This window comes from Martes martes (assembly GCF_963455335.1).
Source record: "Martes martes genome assembly, chromosome: 11".
In the NCBI taxonomy this organism is placed as follows: Eukaryota; Metazoa; Chordata; class Mammalia; order Carnivora; family Mustelidae; genus Martes; species Martes martes.
This window is the reverse complement of record NC_137899.1, coordinates 20,042,211-20,058,175: the sequence shown is the minus strand read 5'-3', so window position 1 is coordinate 20,058,175 and position 15,965 is coordinate 20,042,211. Positions and strand designations below refer to the sequence as shown.

General features: G+C 39.1%; 1 protein-coding gene across 1 annotated transcript in view; it reads right to left on the bottom strand.

Moving 5' to 3' along the window:
• The window catches only part of COG5 (component of oligomeric golgi complex 5), a 283,807-nt gene extending 268,772 nt beyond the window's left edge, over nt 1-15,035 (bottom strand). The window contains exons 1-5 of the mRNA XM_080818263.1: nt 14,617-15,035; nt 9,641-9,780; nt 6,027-6,084; nt 227-281; nt 58-127 (exon numbers count right to left, since the gene is read on the bottom strand). Coding sequence (XP_080674389.1) covers nt 58-127; nt 227-281; nt 6,027-6,084; nt 9,641-9,780; nt 14,617-14,710 — 417 coding nt within the window. The 5' untranslated portion in view covers nt 14,711-15,035. The remainder of the gene's footprint in view (nt 1-57; nt 128-226; nt 282-6,026; nt 6,085-9,640; nt 9,781-14,616) is intronic.
• Between the last annotated feature and the right edge of the window lie 930 nt (nt 15,036-15,965).

The window sequence follows — 15,965 nt, the reverse complement described above, 5'->3', positions numbered from 1 at the left end:
CACTTAAAAGAACAAAATGCATAATAAAGTACAAAGAAATGAAAAGTGAGAACCTACCTGAAGTCTTGCGAGTTGTGCAGTCCGGGCTACTATTTTATTGTATGGTTCCACAATTTTTGCTTTCATCCTAAAGGAAAATAAAGAAGTGTGACAACAAAATCATCTTGAAAATATCAATGGTTAAATTTCTTTCCATTCCACTTATTTACAAAATGAACAACAGTACCTATCAACAGCTCCCTGTAAAGCCCCAATTCTTGTCTGCATCATCTGAAGGACACCTGGGGAAACACAACAGTTTCCATTACTTTACAAATTTACAAGGGCTCCAATTGGGAAAAAAAATATTAAAAGAAAAAAATCATACATGTATACATACCCATATACAGAAAAATTTCAATTTTTTCTGCCACCATCATAACTTAAGCAATCAATATCTTTTACCTGCACTATTTTTAAAGCCTTTAAGTAGTCTCTTCTTACAATTCTTGTTTCACTAAACAAGTCTGACAAATGGAGAGTGACTGCATAAGGAGCATAGGGTTTTCCACTTTGGGTGATGAAAAAGTTCTGGAACTACATGGTAATGGCTGCACAACACTGTAAATGTAATTAATGGTACTTAATTGTATACTTTAAAATGGTTAAGTTTCATGTTCATGTGTATTGTACTGTAGTCACAAAAGAAGCTTGAATGCTTTTTAAAGGTGCAAACTGGGGATACCTGCGTGGCTCAGTCGGTTAAGTGTCTGCTTCGGCTCAGGTCATGATCCCAGGGTCCTGGGATCGAGTTCTGCATCAGGATCCTTGCTCTGTGGGGAGCCGGCTTCTCCTTCTGCCTGCTGCTCTCCCTCGTTATGTTCTCTCACTCTCACAAATAAATAAAATCTTTAAAGGTGCAAACTGTAGCCCAATATTCCCTGTTAAAACTCTTCCACAATCTCCCCTTCACTTCCCTGTCAAAACTGAAGTCCACAGCTTGGCCTTCAAGGGCCTGCACCATCTGGAAATGGTGTACTTTCTCTCCAGCACTCAGCTGTATCCCCAAGCTCCTACTAGATAAACCCCCCTATTCACCAAGCCTTGGCTTAACAGAAACAATTACTAAAAGATCCCCCAACTAATTTAGGTTTTCTTGTTATTTTCTTCTACAGCACACATTTCCTTCATGGCACTTACCACATTAGGTAATTACATATCTGCTTATATATCTGTTTAATGTTTTACTCTCTCACTAATCCATAAATTCCTGGAGGTTAGGGAAAGTGTATTTTTCATTCACTACTGTGTGACCTGAGCCTAACTCAGATGACTTCCAATGGCAATGAATATTTGTTCAATTAATTATATGCTAGGTAAGTAATACACATGGATAGCAAGAATAGTATCACCTTACTCTCTACATATACAACATGATGGTTAATTTCTTAAAAACTGTAAAAATATTATCAGAAAGACAGATCTTAAATCTTACTATTTTATATACCTGAAAATAAGCTTTTCAATATTACAGTTTTAATTATTTGAACTCCACTCTTTAAAACTCTTTTCACATTTAACTGGCATAGTTGTAGTTTTAAAACAATATTCTAAATAAACTTAGGCACAGAACTCTGTCATATATTAGACGAAGTAATATTAGAACTAGTAAACATTATCAGATACAATTATGCTTCAGTATAGCTCAGTCCAACAGAATCCTCTTGGGACTGGAGCATTCCCATTTTTCTGCTGGTTTTATGGTTCCTTTACCTTAAACCTCCAGAAATGAACTTCTTTTATTTGTTATCATCATGTTCTCACATCTTATTCTCTCCACAACCTACTCTCAAGTAGACTTTCATACACACTACACCAAAATCGATCTTATCAAGGTCACCAGAAATCCCCAAGGTGCCAAATTCTATTGTCAGTTCTGTCTTTATCTTGCTCAAATTCTCTGAAACTCCCAACAGAGTCAAACCACTCCCTCCCTAAAACACTTTTTTTCCTCTGGGCTTCCAAGTTAACACACTCCCTGGGTTTCTTCCTATTACATTAGCGGTTCCTCCTCCTCTGCTGGAGTCCTAACGTGCCAGAATACTCTTAAGATTTTATCCTCTGTCACTTTCACTTCCCTGTCTACAATGTCTCTTAGGGATTTCACCTAAATTTAAATACTATCTATTCAATAAAATACCAGTTTTATATACACACATCCACACATAGGTACACGTATCTACATAGATTTTCTTTATGTCTGCCTACCTATGTACACACACACACATGCACACACAAATCTCTAGATCTGAACTTTCTTTCTCAAATTAAGACACCCAAGATAACTTCTGCCCCACCCTTGCCCCATCAAAATTATAATCCTCTCCATTCTAACCCACCTCAGTTATCTATACCATCACCTGTCCCATTTTTTAGACTAAAATCTTAGGAATCATACTTGGTGACTTTTTTCCCTCGGCTCTTTCATCTCCCATCAACAAACCCTATTGCTCTGCCCCCATTTATGCCACCCACTTTCCTCTCTCACATCTACCACTCTTATCCGAGGCACCATCAACTCTCTTCTAGTATCTTCTAAACTGGTACCCCTGATTCTACTGATTTCTAAAAAGAAAACTTTTTAGAGCATTAGTCTTATATACCATACCCCTAATAAAAACCCTCCAAGGGGCGCCTAGGTGGCTCAGTGGGTTAAAGCCTCTGCCTTCAGCCTAGGTCATGATCTCAGGGTCCTGGGATCAAGCCCCACATCGGGCTCTCTGCTCAGCAGGGAGCCTGCTTCCCTTCCTCTCTCTCTGCCTGCCTCTCTGCCTACTTGTGATCTCTCTCTGTCAAATAAATAAATAATAAAAAAATCTTTAAAAAAAAAAAAAAAAAAAAAAAAACCCTCCAATGGTTTCCCACTGCATTTAGAATGAAAAATCAAAATTATTTTCCAGGAACCTCATCTACAATTCTCTCCTTTATTCATTAAATTCCTCTCATATTGGCCTTTTTTCTGTCCCTCATACATCCCACATTAATTCCTACCTTCCCATTTATTGGTCTTTCAGCTTACCACACACTCTTCTTCCACTTTTCATGTGGTGGCTGTTTCTCATCATTCAGTTCTCAGCTTAAATGTCATCTTGTAAAAAAAGGCCACCCCCTCCCGAATATCCTAGCTAGTAAGGGACTCCCCTTCCTCCAACTAATCAACCATTTTATTTTCTTTGTGGAACTTAAAAATATCTGAAGTTTCCCATTTGTGTATTTTCTTTGTCTGCTTTCCTGCATTAGAACATAAGTTCCCTAAGAACAGTGACTATCTATCGTTCGTAAGTGCCTGCTACCCAACACGTTCTCAGTTACTGTTTGAACGAACAAATGAGTGAAGGAATGAGGATATCTCTTTTTCAATAAAATAGGGTTAATTAAAAATACCTCTAAATCCCATAAGAACAGCTTTCTGGAACCTAGCAAATTATCAACTAATATATTTTTTAAAGATTTTATTTATTTGAGAGAGAGCACGAGTGGGAAGGAGGGGCAGAGGGAGAACCAGATTCCCACTGAGCAGGGAGCCCGACTTGGGGCTCAGTCCTAGGACCCTGAGACCATGGCCTGTGCCAAAGGCGGGCGATTAACCACTGAGCCAGCAGGCACTCCCTCAACTAATATTTAAATGAATAAATGAATGAAAATGAATAGGGGGCAACTTTTAATAAAATAGGTTCAATAAACGTACTGCTGAATTGTTTACATGGCAAAATTCAATATTAGGGGTTAAAAAGCTGATGAAGTAGAAGGTGGGATACTACTCATTTTCAAATACAAATCACACTTATTTTTCAGGATCTCAACATACTAGTAAGTGCTTAGAAATACACATATGGCAAAATGAATACTACTTCAAATAATCAAATTCTACTAATTTGATTAGTAGAATTAATACTATTAATACTAATTCAAATTAATACTATTAATACTAATTCAGGTAATTCAAATTTGAATATTTGTATTCAAATAATCCAGAGAAGATGCTTAGATTATCACAAGAACTCAGAGAAGGCAGTCTTTGTACCTCATATACTCATCTCATCCAATGGATGGTCATTCTAACTCAGTCTAACCATACATTTTAAGTGTCATAATCACTGAAAAGCATTTTGGGGAATACAAGCACATTGTAGACCTAAATGTATATAAAAAAACCACAACGAGAACTATTTCTATTGTGATGATTCATCTACACCTAAATACACTCAGAATCAATGTACTACCAGCCATCCTTACGGGTTTTACAAATTAAAAAAAAAATCCCCTCTCATTTGTTTTAAAAACAAATCACCATTAAAACAGGATATTATTTACCTGCTTCCAGAAACACATAAAATATTATGAGATTAAAAATAATTCATTTCCAATAGGAAGTGGTCAGTACTCAGTTTTCCCAAGAACATAGTCTGATATCCAATTAAATACTCAAATAACAAACTATTATTCCCTCAAATACTATGTTCTTCATCAGGATGTCTGAGAAACAGTATACATGCTGAGAATAAGTTAACACCTTTGAGTGCGTAAGAAATACGGGGGGAAGCATTGAAGCATTAAAGCATATTGCATCCCAGAAAGCAATATCCTTCCTCCCCAAGAATTTGATCAACATAGGGAAAATCACTTAGCTTTCTTTTAATGTGTAAAGATTAATAATAGTAATCATAACACAAGTGATAATGTAAAACATGTTATTAACATTCCATATATTTTTTAAAGATTTTATTTATTTATTTGACAGACAGATCATAAGTAGGCAGAGAGGCAGGCAGAGAGGAGGTGGGGGGAAGCAGGCTCCCCGCCTAGCAGAGAGCCCGATGTGGGGCCCAATCCCAGGACTCTGGGATCATGACCTGAGCCGAAGGCAGAGGCTTTAACCCACTGAGCCACCCAGATGCCCCAACATTCCATATTTATAAGATGTAGTTTAATTTAATCAAGAGAGAATGAAAAATTCATGAAAGATTTATCTAATCAAAAATACTAAGATTCGTAAAAATATAAATCCAATGTATTATTCTTTTTTTAAGATTTTATTTATTTGGAGAGAAAGAGGGAGCGCTTGTGCATATGCGTGAAGGTGAGGGGAACAAGAAGCTCCAGCAGACTCTGCACTGAGCACAGAGCCTGACTTGGGGCTCAATCTTGCAACCCTGAGATTATGACCCGAGCTGAATCAAGAGTCGGACGCTTAACCAACTGAGCCACCCAGGCGCCCCCAATATGTTATTATTCTATTATACCTTCATTGAAAAAAGTTTCAAAGAAAGCCAAAAATAAGGAAAGTATTCAAGTCTACTTCCACTATTACTCACTCTGGTGGTATTGATGTTTTCATTAATTAATAATTTTCTGTTAATTTTATAGAGGCACTAAATATGTACCAGGAATTGTTCTAACCATTTTTCTAATTCACTTAGCCCTCAAAATAACACCATACAGGTACCTTTTAATACTCTTCCCTTGGGGGCACCTGGATGGCTCAGTGGGTTAAAGCCTCTGCCTTTGGCTCAGGTCCTGATCTCAGGGTTCTGGGATTGAGCCCCGCATTGAGCTCTCTGCTCAGTGGGGAGCCTGCTCCCCCACCACCTCTGCCTGCCTCTCTGCCTACTTATGATCTCTGTCAAATAAATAAATAAAATCTTTTAAAAAAAATCCTCCTCCTTTGTAGATAAAAGGGAGCCCTACAAAAGGTTAAATAACTTGTCCATAGTCACATATCTACTAAGTGGCAAAGCAAGGATTTGAACCCAGATAGTTTAGCTCAGAGGTCAATAAAGTTTTTATTAAAGTTTTGTTGGGACATAACCATAATCATTTACACATTATCTGGCTGCTTTCACTCTGAAATAGCAGAGTTTAGTAGCTGAAACAGAAATAGTATGGCCTCCAAAGTCTAAAATATTTACTATCTGACCCTTAACAGTAAAAGTTTGCCAATCCCTGGTCTAGCTCAATCTAATTTATAGTACTTAATGGAAACATACCTTCCAAAGACTCAATACCAGTTGCTTGTGCTAGTAAATCTTCATGTCTTGCAACAACCTGAAAATCAAGAATTTGCTGTGAGTATTGGATAGTTTCCTTTGTAACCACAAGGTAGAATAAAGGTCTCTTTCCATAGAGGAAGGCGCAAAGACCAACACAGAAGAAAAAAATACAGGTGATAAAGGTATACTTGAGATGAGTTATTAGCAGAAACATGAAACATGCTTATAATTGAACATAGAGCCGAAGAAGACACAGCCTTTTCACCAGCCCTTGCTTTCTTAATGGGAAATGCAGGTAGAATTGTGCCAAAATTGGAAAGAAAAAAAAAAAAAAAGCTAATTTTTGCAATACTATTATGTTTTCCTTGTAAAAATGTTTTTTAAACATTAGGTTCTCTTAGTTCTTAAACTTAATTCAGCATATTCTAATCTGAAAACATAACACAGAGTCAGTACCCACCTATCCCTGAACATCTCTCTGCTTTCAGTTTCCCAGGGTCATGGCAAATCCCCTTCCCTGTGCAAGACTGATTTTTTTTTATGAAAATTAGGGCAGTGTGGGGGCGCCTGGGTGGCTCGGTGGGTTAAAGCCTCTGCCTTCAGCTCAGGTCATGATCCCAGGGTCCTGGGATCGAGCCCCACATCAGGCTCTCTGCTCTGCAGGGAGCCTGCTTCCCCCCCTCTCTCTGCCTGCCTCTCTGCCTACTTGGGATTTCTGTCTGTCAAATAAATAAGTAAAATCTTAAAAAAAAAAAAGAAAATTAGGGCAGTGTGAATGACCACATCAAAACCCCAAAAAGTTTAAGAGGTAAAGACCACATGCAAGAGATTCCTAGAAACATCAAGAAATCATGAGTAATCATTACTCTTTAGAATAATGCAAAAATCCTTATCATTTTGTACCTTTTCAATTCCAATGAAGGAGTTGTTTCCTACCTAGGCTGGAAACTGAAGCTCCTAGTCAGCAAGGATTCATTCACTGGAACCCCTACTACCTCCACTTTGCCCTGTTTCAGGTATCACTGTTATCCTATCAAGTCCCTTTCTACCACAGCCATCTAAAATAACTACTACTGGGGCGCCTGGGTGGCTCAGTGGGTTAAAGCCTCTGCCTTCGGCTCAGGTCGTGGTCCCAGGGTCCTGGGATTGAGCCCCGCATGGGGCTCTCCCCTCAGCAGGGAGCCTGCTTCCCCTCCTCTCTCTCTGCCTGTCTCTCTGCCTACTTGTGATCTCTGTCAAATAAATAAATAAAAATCTTTTAAAAAATAAAATAAAATAAAATAAAATTACTACTTTTGGTTCCCTATGTCTGTTTAGATGGCCAGAACATGTCTGAATTCTTCCCAGGCCACTAATATGGTCATCGGTCTGTCCATCCTAACAAGACTAAATTTAATCCTCTATTCAACTTTTTTCTGTGTGAAGAATACTTTGAAAATGTTCAAACTCCTAAAACAAGACTTTCATAAACTCCCCTGCAGCCAGCTGGATGAATTTCCAAGAGATCTGAAGACAGAAAAGAAAGGAACGCTACCTTCTTCTTATTGTTTCAGCTAGTAATGAGCAAGGTCCTGACACCTGAATTTAGAGATGGTTGGAAAAACCATATCAATCATTCTAGAATTTATTTACTGGATACCCCGAGGCCGAATTTTAGTAGTGGCATGGGAGGTAATGGCTGGAGCTTCCAGGCCTCTGCACTGCATCTATGAAAGTAGATCCTTCAACTCAGTCCACTGGCTGACTTCAGAAGCATCCAGTTCTCTGCATTAAACATCTTCCTGCTTTAAATACCTAGAGTGGTTTCTGTTTCCTGTCCGAAGCCTCAACTAATACATACTTCATCACATCTTCTGTTATTTTATTCATCTCCACAATATTTAAAACAAAATTTATGGGTTTGGTTAGCATTATCCCGATTTTTCTTCTGCAGAGAAACAATTATAGCAGGTTCAGGGCCCATACTAGGCCTCTACTTCATATTCCAAACTACCATAAATATAATCTGTCCCCTATAAGAGATGTTAAACATACTTTTAGTTTTTATTGATTCCTGCAAAGAAGGTACTGCATGCAAGCAATAAAGAAAATACCAATCATATTACTCAGCCATAAAAAAAGAATGAAATATTGCCATTTGCAACAATGTGGATGGAGCTAGAGAATATTTGCTAAGCAAATTAAGTCAAAGACAAATACCTTATGATTTCATACATACACAGAATTTAAAAAGCAAACAGATGAACATGGCAGGGGGAGAAAGAGAGGCAAACCAGGAAACAGACTCTTAACTACAGAGAAGAAATTGAGGGTTGCTGGAGCAGAGGTGGGCAGGGGGTGGGCTAGATGGGTGACAGAGATTAAGGAAGGGACTTATGATGAGCACTGGGTGGTGAATATGAGTGATGAATCACTAAATTCTATAGCTAAGACTAATATTACATCATATGTTAACTGGAATTTAAATAAAACCTTGGGGAAAGAAAAATAACAACCATAAAAAAACAAAAAAAAAAAAGGAATTTCAGGTGGCTATTATAAAAAGCCACCCCTGAGAACCCTAGGCAGACTTAAGTGCATTCTCTCCTGCTTTTATGAATGCTTCCTACTATTCTAAATAAAACAGGTATCACTTCCCTGTCATTACTTCTCTCTGTATCCGCCACTGGTCTGTGAGTCCTTGGAGAGCTGGGAAATATGTCCATTTTTCTATCCCCACAGCCTAATGTGAATTCTGATAATTAAAATATACAACTAAATGTGTAATTAAAATACATAATATATAATCACAGTTAAAGTGACCTTAGAAGTCATCCCAGTCCTAAGCTACTCTTTCAACTGATAAAGTACAATATAAAAAATTTAAATGAAAATGTCTCATGTTATAACAGATCTAGGTTTCCTGGTAAACAGTCCATATAGTCATGCATTTGTTCATTCATTTAAACATTAAGTGCCTACCTACAAAAGCCAAAATAGGAAGTATAGTATAAAACTCCCTATAAAATTACAGAATTGTAGAAAAGGAAGGAACCTTCAAGATCTTCCACTATAATCTCTTCCTCCTTATTCACTCCAATCCATTTAATAGATTTCCTTTTTTAAAAGCAAAACTCAGAGACATTAAGGTACCAGCACAGCTAAGATTAGGACCCATCTCCTAATTCCCCATATTGTGTTCTTTCTACCACCAACTTATCAACTTTCTAGAATTTCAGCAAATATTACACTGTTTCATAAAGTGGGAAGTGCCAATGGGAACACACCAATTTTTCTTATTCACACTGTTCTACTTCCAAAAGTCCATTTTCTATTACTTTAATCAAAGGCTTCCTATTTTTCGCCTTATATACACTGCACATCTGTTAAGGAGATGAAAGCAAAGTATGAACAACAGCTTTTGGAGAGACGGGTACGTTAGTTTTTCACCTAACAAAAAGTAGTTCGTAGAAAACTTTTCAAAAACATACTTTGAAAAATAAGTCACTCTGGTAAGTTACACATTTGCTCATTTAAATATGCATTTAGATTAAATAGTAAAAGTATTACAAGTGATAAATTATTTTATCTTTAGGTTGAAGAATCCAGATGATCCAGAAGATTGGAAATACCTGTAGATGTAGTTCTTTATCCAACTGACTGATTCCTTGGGCAAGTTTTGCTAGCTGTTCAGCAATTATGGCTTGATGAATAGACTGGGAAGTATAAGTCTTTACATCAAAGTCTTCATTTAAAAAATCCCTGTAACACTCTAGGGTAAAAAAATAAGGAAAAGTCTTTAATTATTAATTGCACTGTACTAAATCACAGATCTCAGACAACAAAACCAATATAGATAACATACTTTAACTTTTTTTATACACCAAGAACTGCTGTAAATGAGAAGAGAGTGGTAACATTCACTGAGAGCTTACTGTGCGCCAGGCACTGACCCACACACTTTAAACATATTAGCTCATTCAACCTCACACGAACCTGCTGGAACTATCATTTCCCCCATTTCACAGATGAAGAGACAGGTAAAGACAGGACATGCAACTTGCCCAACCTGTCTGACATACGAATCCAGACTGCAGAGCCCACAGTCTGAACCCCTATATTACACTGCTAAAAGTTAACTTTTACCAGAGTCTCAAAAGGAACATATAAGAGTAGAAGACTAAAAATTAACTACTAACCATAGCCTTTAATGCAAGAAAACAAGGTCACTGACAATGACAACAGGCAAATTGACTATATTTGATATTTATGGTCTCAAATATCTCTAAATCAATGCACAATGCTGTCATAATAAAGTGAATCTGGAATTTTAACAGAAATAGACAAACACAAACTTTCAGGTGTTACTGAAACTAAGGATTTATGGGTGAAATAAGTACATGGAAAGACAGCCTATGTTCAAAATAGACCCTTACTAAACACAAAAAAAGTAATGATGTTAGATGTTAAGCTATCTTCCAGTACAGAAGCCCAAAAATCTGTGGGTGAAAGTCAAATGGAGAGAATTAAGAGTTAAACATCATTATGTAGAAGTGAGCTCAGGGTAGGTAGAAAACCACTACCTTCCACCCATGTGGGAGATATAGGTAAGATTACCCTGACAGAGATTATAAAACTAACTGCAAAATAGAGTCCTTACCAGACAACTTCTATTGTCTCTATCCATATAATGCATGCTCCATAAGGGCAAGGACTTTGTTTTGTTTACTCCCACATCCCTAGAGCTTGAGCAATGCCTGACCCCTGGCAGGTGTTCCGGACCAGTTGAATGAATGAATTCATCCATATGACCTGGAAGTAGCATTCTGCAAAGAACAAAGACTCATTCTTGATGACTCTCAAAGTGAAAGAAAAACTACTACTTTGGCCTTAATTCTGGGAACCCCATGTCCTTCCAGTTTGCCAAGGAGTTTTCAGGATTAAGGATCCTGCAAGGCAGCCAAGTGGAGAAGGCTACTCCAAGAAGAGGGAAGGTGGAGAGGCAGCAAATGCCAGAGCGTATTTTGAGAAAGAAGGGCAACACTGACGTCAGTGTGTCTAGATCATACTGCTGGGCAGAAGGGGAGAGAATGATAGGAGTTGAGGTTCCAAAGGAAGGCTGAGGGCAGTTTAAAAAGAGACTGGTAAGACTTCTAAAATGTTCAGACTATATCTCATTAAGGTTAAAGATAAGAAAGAGCACCATCAGCTTTGTGTTTTAGCTTCTGGCAGCAGAGTGGAGGATGACTGAAAGGGTATTAGTCACCCAGTGATGTGCTGGAGCTGCCTCATATTGGCTCCTGAGAGTCAACAGTTCAATTCTCAGGAACTGTGTGAGCTAGGGGAAATCACATGTAGACATCTAAAAAATGACCAGGTTGAAAGTATTTATACCATGGAAACTGGCATACACTACAAAATCAGGGCTTTTTCTATTGTATCAGAAAGCTGGTTTACCAGCACCCTCATATAATAAGAGCTGCAGAAGCCAGCAGTAAGGTGCTCTGTTAACAGCCCAAGGGACATGATGAAGGCCTAAGACAGTGATGCTAAAAAAAAGAAAATGACTAATTTGACAAATATTCAGACACTATAATGTGTAGGATTTAGAGACAAGCTGAAAATGGGTGATTAAGTAGAGCAAGAAGTATAGGGATGATTCCCAAGATTCTTGACTGAGTAACTGACACAGGGAATTCAGCTTTGCATTAAGTTCAACCACTAGGCATCTTTGCATAAAGATAAAATTGATCATATTGCTGCCTCCAAGGAACTCACCATCTACATGGGAGACAAGCACATATTTAACTAACCGCATACAATCAATGGTAACAGAGAAGGTTAGAGGAATGGGGTAAAAAAAAAAGAAAAGTGAAGTAATCCCACTTTTTCACATATAGCACCTGAACTATTTGTTCATATGTAACTTTTGGTAAGTAAAACTAATCGTGCCTGTTCACTATCAAGATAGAAATGTCCAGTAGACAGTAATCCTATAGCTTAGAAGAGAGGTAAGGACCATGTATGTGTGTATTTGTGTACAACTATATTAATTTTGAAATCATGAAAAAAATGATTGAGGAATGAATTTTAGAATGCACAGAAAGGGAAATAAGACGGAGTTCAGAAGCCAGACAAACACCAAAAATCTGGAAGTAGATGGAGAAAATGAAAGCAATCAAGGAGATGAAGGAGAGTTCAGAGAGAAAGAAAAACAAGAAAGAATGGCAAGGGACAGTTCAGAGAAATAAGTGGTAAGTGGCGTCAAAGATCTTACAAATATCAAACACAGTGAAGGCTGAATACTGGCCATTGGACTTGGCATTTGAGGAGTGATTGTCCATCAGAAGAAAAGTCATAATGCTTCTCTTTTACAGTTGTCTCGTTCCTATAGGTGTATCAGAAACAGCCCACAAATTACTCCAACTATGCATCTGTTCACCAACCCTATCAATCCTATCCTCTACCAATGGCAGACCCTGTACATACTGAATCACTATTACGGACAGAAATGTTTAATTTTTTAGGAATGTTTCAGAGAACGGGTGGAGTGAACCACTGAATTAGGGGCAAACTGAAGATGACTAGCAATCAAAGAAACTTGGAAAAGAGCACTTAGAGAATTCAGAAATTTTTTTTTAAGCACAGAACTCACAAGTCACATGAAGGGAAGTCTTTCAAGAAGAGTCAAACCCCTTTTACAAGTTCAAGTAAGGTAAGGACAAAAAAGTATCCATTTGATTTATTCACAAAGAGGTCATTAGAGACCTTGGCAAAGAGATTTCAATGGCATAGAATGAAGGTGACTGGGTCCTTGAGGAGACAGAAAAAAAAAAAAAAAAAAGACCCAGAGCACAGGAGGAAGACCATCCTTAGAAGCAGAGATTCCACTTACAGTATAACGAAAAATACAAGGGAAAAAGAAAGGTCAGTTGTAGGTTTAGGTTTACTTTATATGTTGATGGCAAGAAATGGAGGAAGCTTGTATCTGATGAGTTATCTTTTTTTCAGGGAAGTTTAAAGTCATTTATTGAGTTTGAAAGGAGAGGTCTGAGAGAGTAAGGATTTAATCAATCACTGTGGAACACGGAAAAGAGAACTGAATAGGAAAATACAGAAGGCAGAATTAAGGACTATTCACCTTTCAAAAACTGATTACAATTCCAGAATGCATCCTACTGAAATATACAACTATGCAAGTTCTATTTATACTTCAAAACTAATTCCCTCTAGAAAGCCTTTCTTGACAGTTCCCTAATCACTCCCCATTATCATCCTCCTCTGTATTGTTTGACTTTGTACACAATGCTGCTATCCAGCAACACTATATTATAATACTTAACTTTACAGCTTACTTTACCCTTTACTGAAATGGCAAGCTGCTTGAGGTTGGAAATTGCACACATATCAGGAGTTCAAAACTTGGTTAAATGGAATTTAAATCAAGATACAGAGATGCACTGGACAGAGGTTCTAACCTAGAGAATCTAACACAATCTGGTTCAAAAACACCTCATCAGAAAGTTTTGACAAAAGTATATACATTATCAGAAGGCAAGGAATTAGGGCAATAATACGCAACACTCAGAGGAAAACAGTAATTTAGAATGTTATTTCATTCATTTATAACCTACTTTGATCTGCAAATGTGTGCATATACTTACTGTGATGTTCATTAAAAAAATGTGTGCATACGCTTATTGTGATGTTCAATTAAAAAAATTTATTCTGCACCCACCATATGAAAGGTACCATTATTAACTGTGGAGTAAAAAAGCAGTTCTACAATATAGCAGAAAAAGTCAGGTACACAAATTATTTTCAATACCAGGTAGAACGTGATGGCAATTAGGGAAGAAAATTAAGAACAGATGAGAAGAATTGTGAACTTTATTCTGAAGGATAAGAGATTTGCCGCGTGTTACCTGAATTAATACAATTTAATGTACTTCTCAAATGTACTATGTTTAACTTATTTCCTAGAGTTTTCCTCTGTCCAAAACTATCAATAAATTGCTGTATTCAATACATATGGTTAATCCCTGCCTGAACGAATGTTCTGAACTCGTCCCCATGCATGCTGTGGATAAACGTCTTGTAAAAAACTAGACTGCGAGTGGACCACCTGTGTAATCCGAGAATTTGTTAAGAGAGGGATGCTTCCAACTCCACTTTAAAATGAAGCTTTTTTAACATTAAGAGCTGTCATCTATCTGTTCTAGATCTTTCACTCTTCATGGGATGCAACGCTTTCTCCTTTCGTCAAAAAATTGCGGCAGCTGCCCGCAGCTGTCAACCTGGGTCACCGGAGTGCGGCAGTCCCAGGACTTCAGAGAAACCTCAAGTGCAGGAAGGGTAGAGTTGAAATGAGGAGCAGCCAGAAATTAAGTGTCCCCCGGACACGCGGAAGGAGAGGGGTCTGTTAGTTTCTGGAGAAACAGGTTGGCGAGGCCAACACCCAGACGCCAGGGGGCCGGGCGGGGGGGAGTGGTCACGTCGAGACCGGAAAACTTTCTGCAAAGCGACGGGTTGAGTCCACCACCCGGGTCCAGGTGCGGAACAGGACAGTCCCCCGGGCCCACCACCCAGCCAGACCCAGACTCCTTACCGTCCTGCAGAAGCTCCCGGACTGTCGCTGTCACCGCCCCAGAGCCCAGAGCCCCTTGGCCAGCCACAGCGACGCCGCCGTCACCACCTTCCATGTTGGCAGGTGCCTGGATGATGGCGTCCGCGGCCGGTTCGGCCCGCCCAGGTGGTGACGCTTAATGCCGGCGCCGCCGGCTCCGCCCAGTCCGCGGCTCCTGGCCAACGTGGAGAATCAGCTCAGCAGCCGCAGCTGCACGAATCCCGGCTGAGAGCAGCGTGGGGCCCAGAGCTGGCGAGCGCCCAGGGCCCGACGCGCGGGGGAATCCGAGGTCACGGCGCTGGCGCCGTGCGCCGTGTCCTGTCGCGCCCCTGGGCTTGGCGTCGTTCCCCCGGCTGGAGAGAAGGTGGGCGCGGGAACCTGGCGGAAGCTCTTATCTCTGTGCAAGTATTTAACCAGAGAACAGGGGCCTCTCGAAGGAGGCTGGACAGGAGAGCGGAGGTTTCTGGGAGCTTCGCTTGCACTCCACAAACACAGGTCGGGGAATTAGTAACTCCCCAGCCTTTTCTGTCACACGCCTTGGCTAATGGTCTTGGGGTTAAGGCTGGCGGGAAAGCTTGGGAAGGAAAGTTGCGGGAATGAATACTAAGGGCAGAGTTAGGGAGAGCCGAAGGTTGGGGAAGAAGGAAGACTGAACCGGGAAAAGACAAGTGGACTCAGTCTCTGCCCCTCCTTGACCTTAAGCTTTTTCTCTCTCTTCCTCTCTTTTTCAGCCACGTGCTATGAGTGATACCAAACTTTTTCCTCTTACAAACTGATGGATTTTCTATATCTCAACTAACAGTATTGAAACTGTCAAATCAAGTTAGTTCCCGTTGTCTTCTCCGCTAATACAAATTCACTTAGATTTCTCCCAAGATGAATACTGATAATTTATCAGGTTAACCACTCTTGTGCAAGAAGGTTAACCATTCCTACTTAAATAGAAACTGTAATACAACTTCTCCTGTACACCGAGAAATCAGTTTTTCCTGATTCCGGAGCTACACGGTTCTCTCTATTCTGGTAACAGTATTTCAACAAGGTGCTATAGTAGTACTTTGTGCATTTAATACTCATAATCACTCAGGTAAGCATGTCTTTTGATACACTGCCAATGCTTTCTCTTGACCTTGTCTCAGGTTTTTTCCTAGTATTTTTGGTCTCAGTCAGGTCTGACTAGAATTGTTCAGGGAAGTGCGCTCAGATTCACATTAGATTTCATTATCCATAATACACAGAATTTTTAATAATTCTTTAAGGATAAAACTCATCTTTGAATTACGGGATCTTTTTCTTTTCTTGGTTTTACATTAGAAGATTCTAGAAAAGTT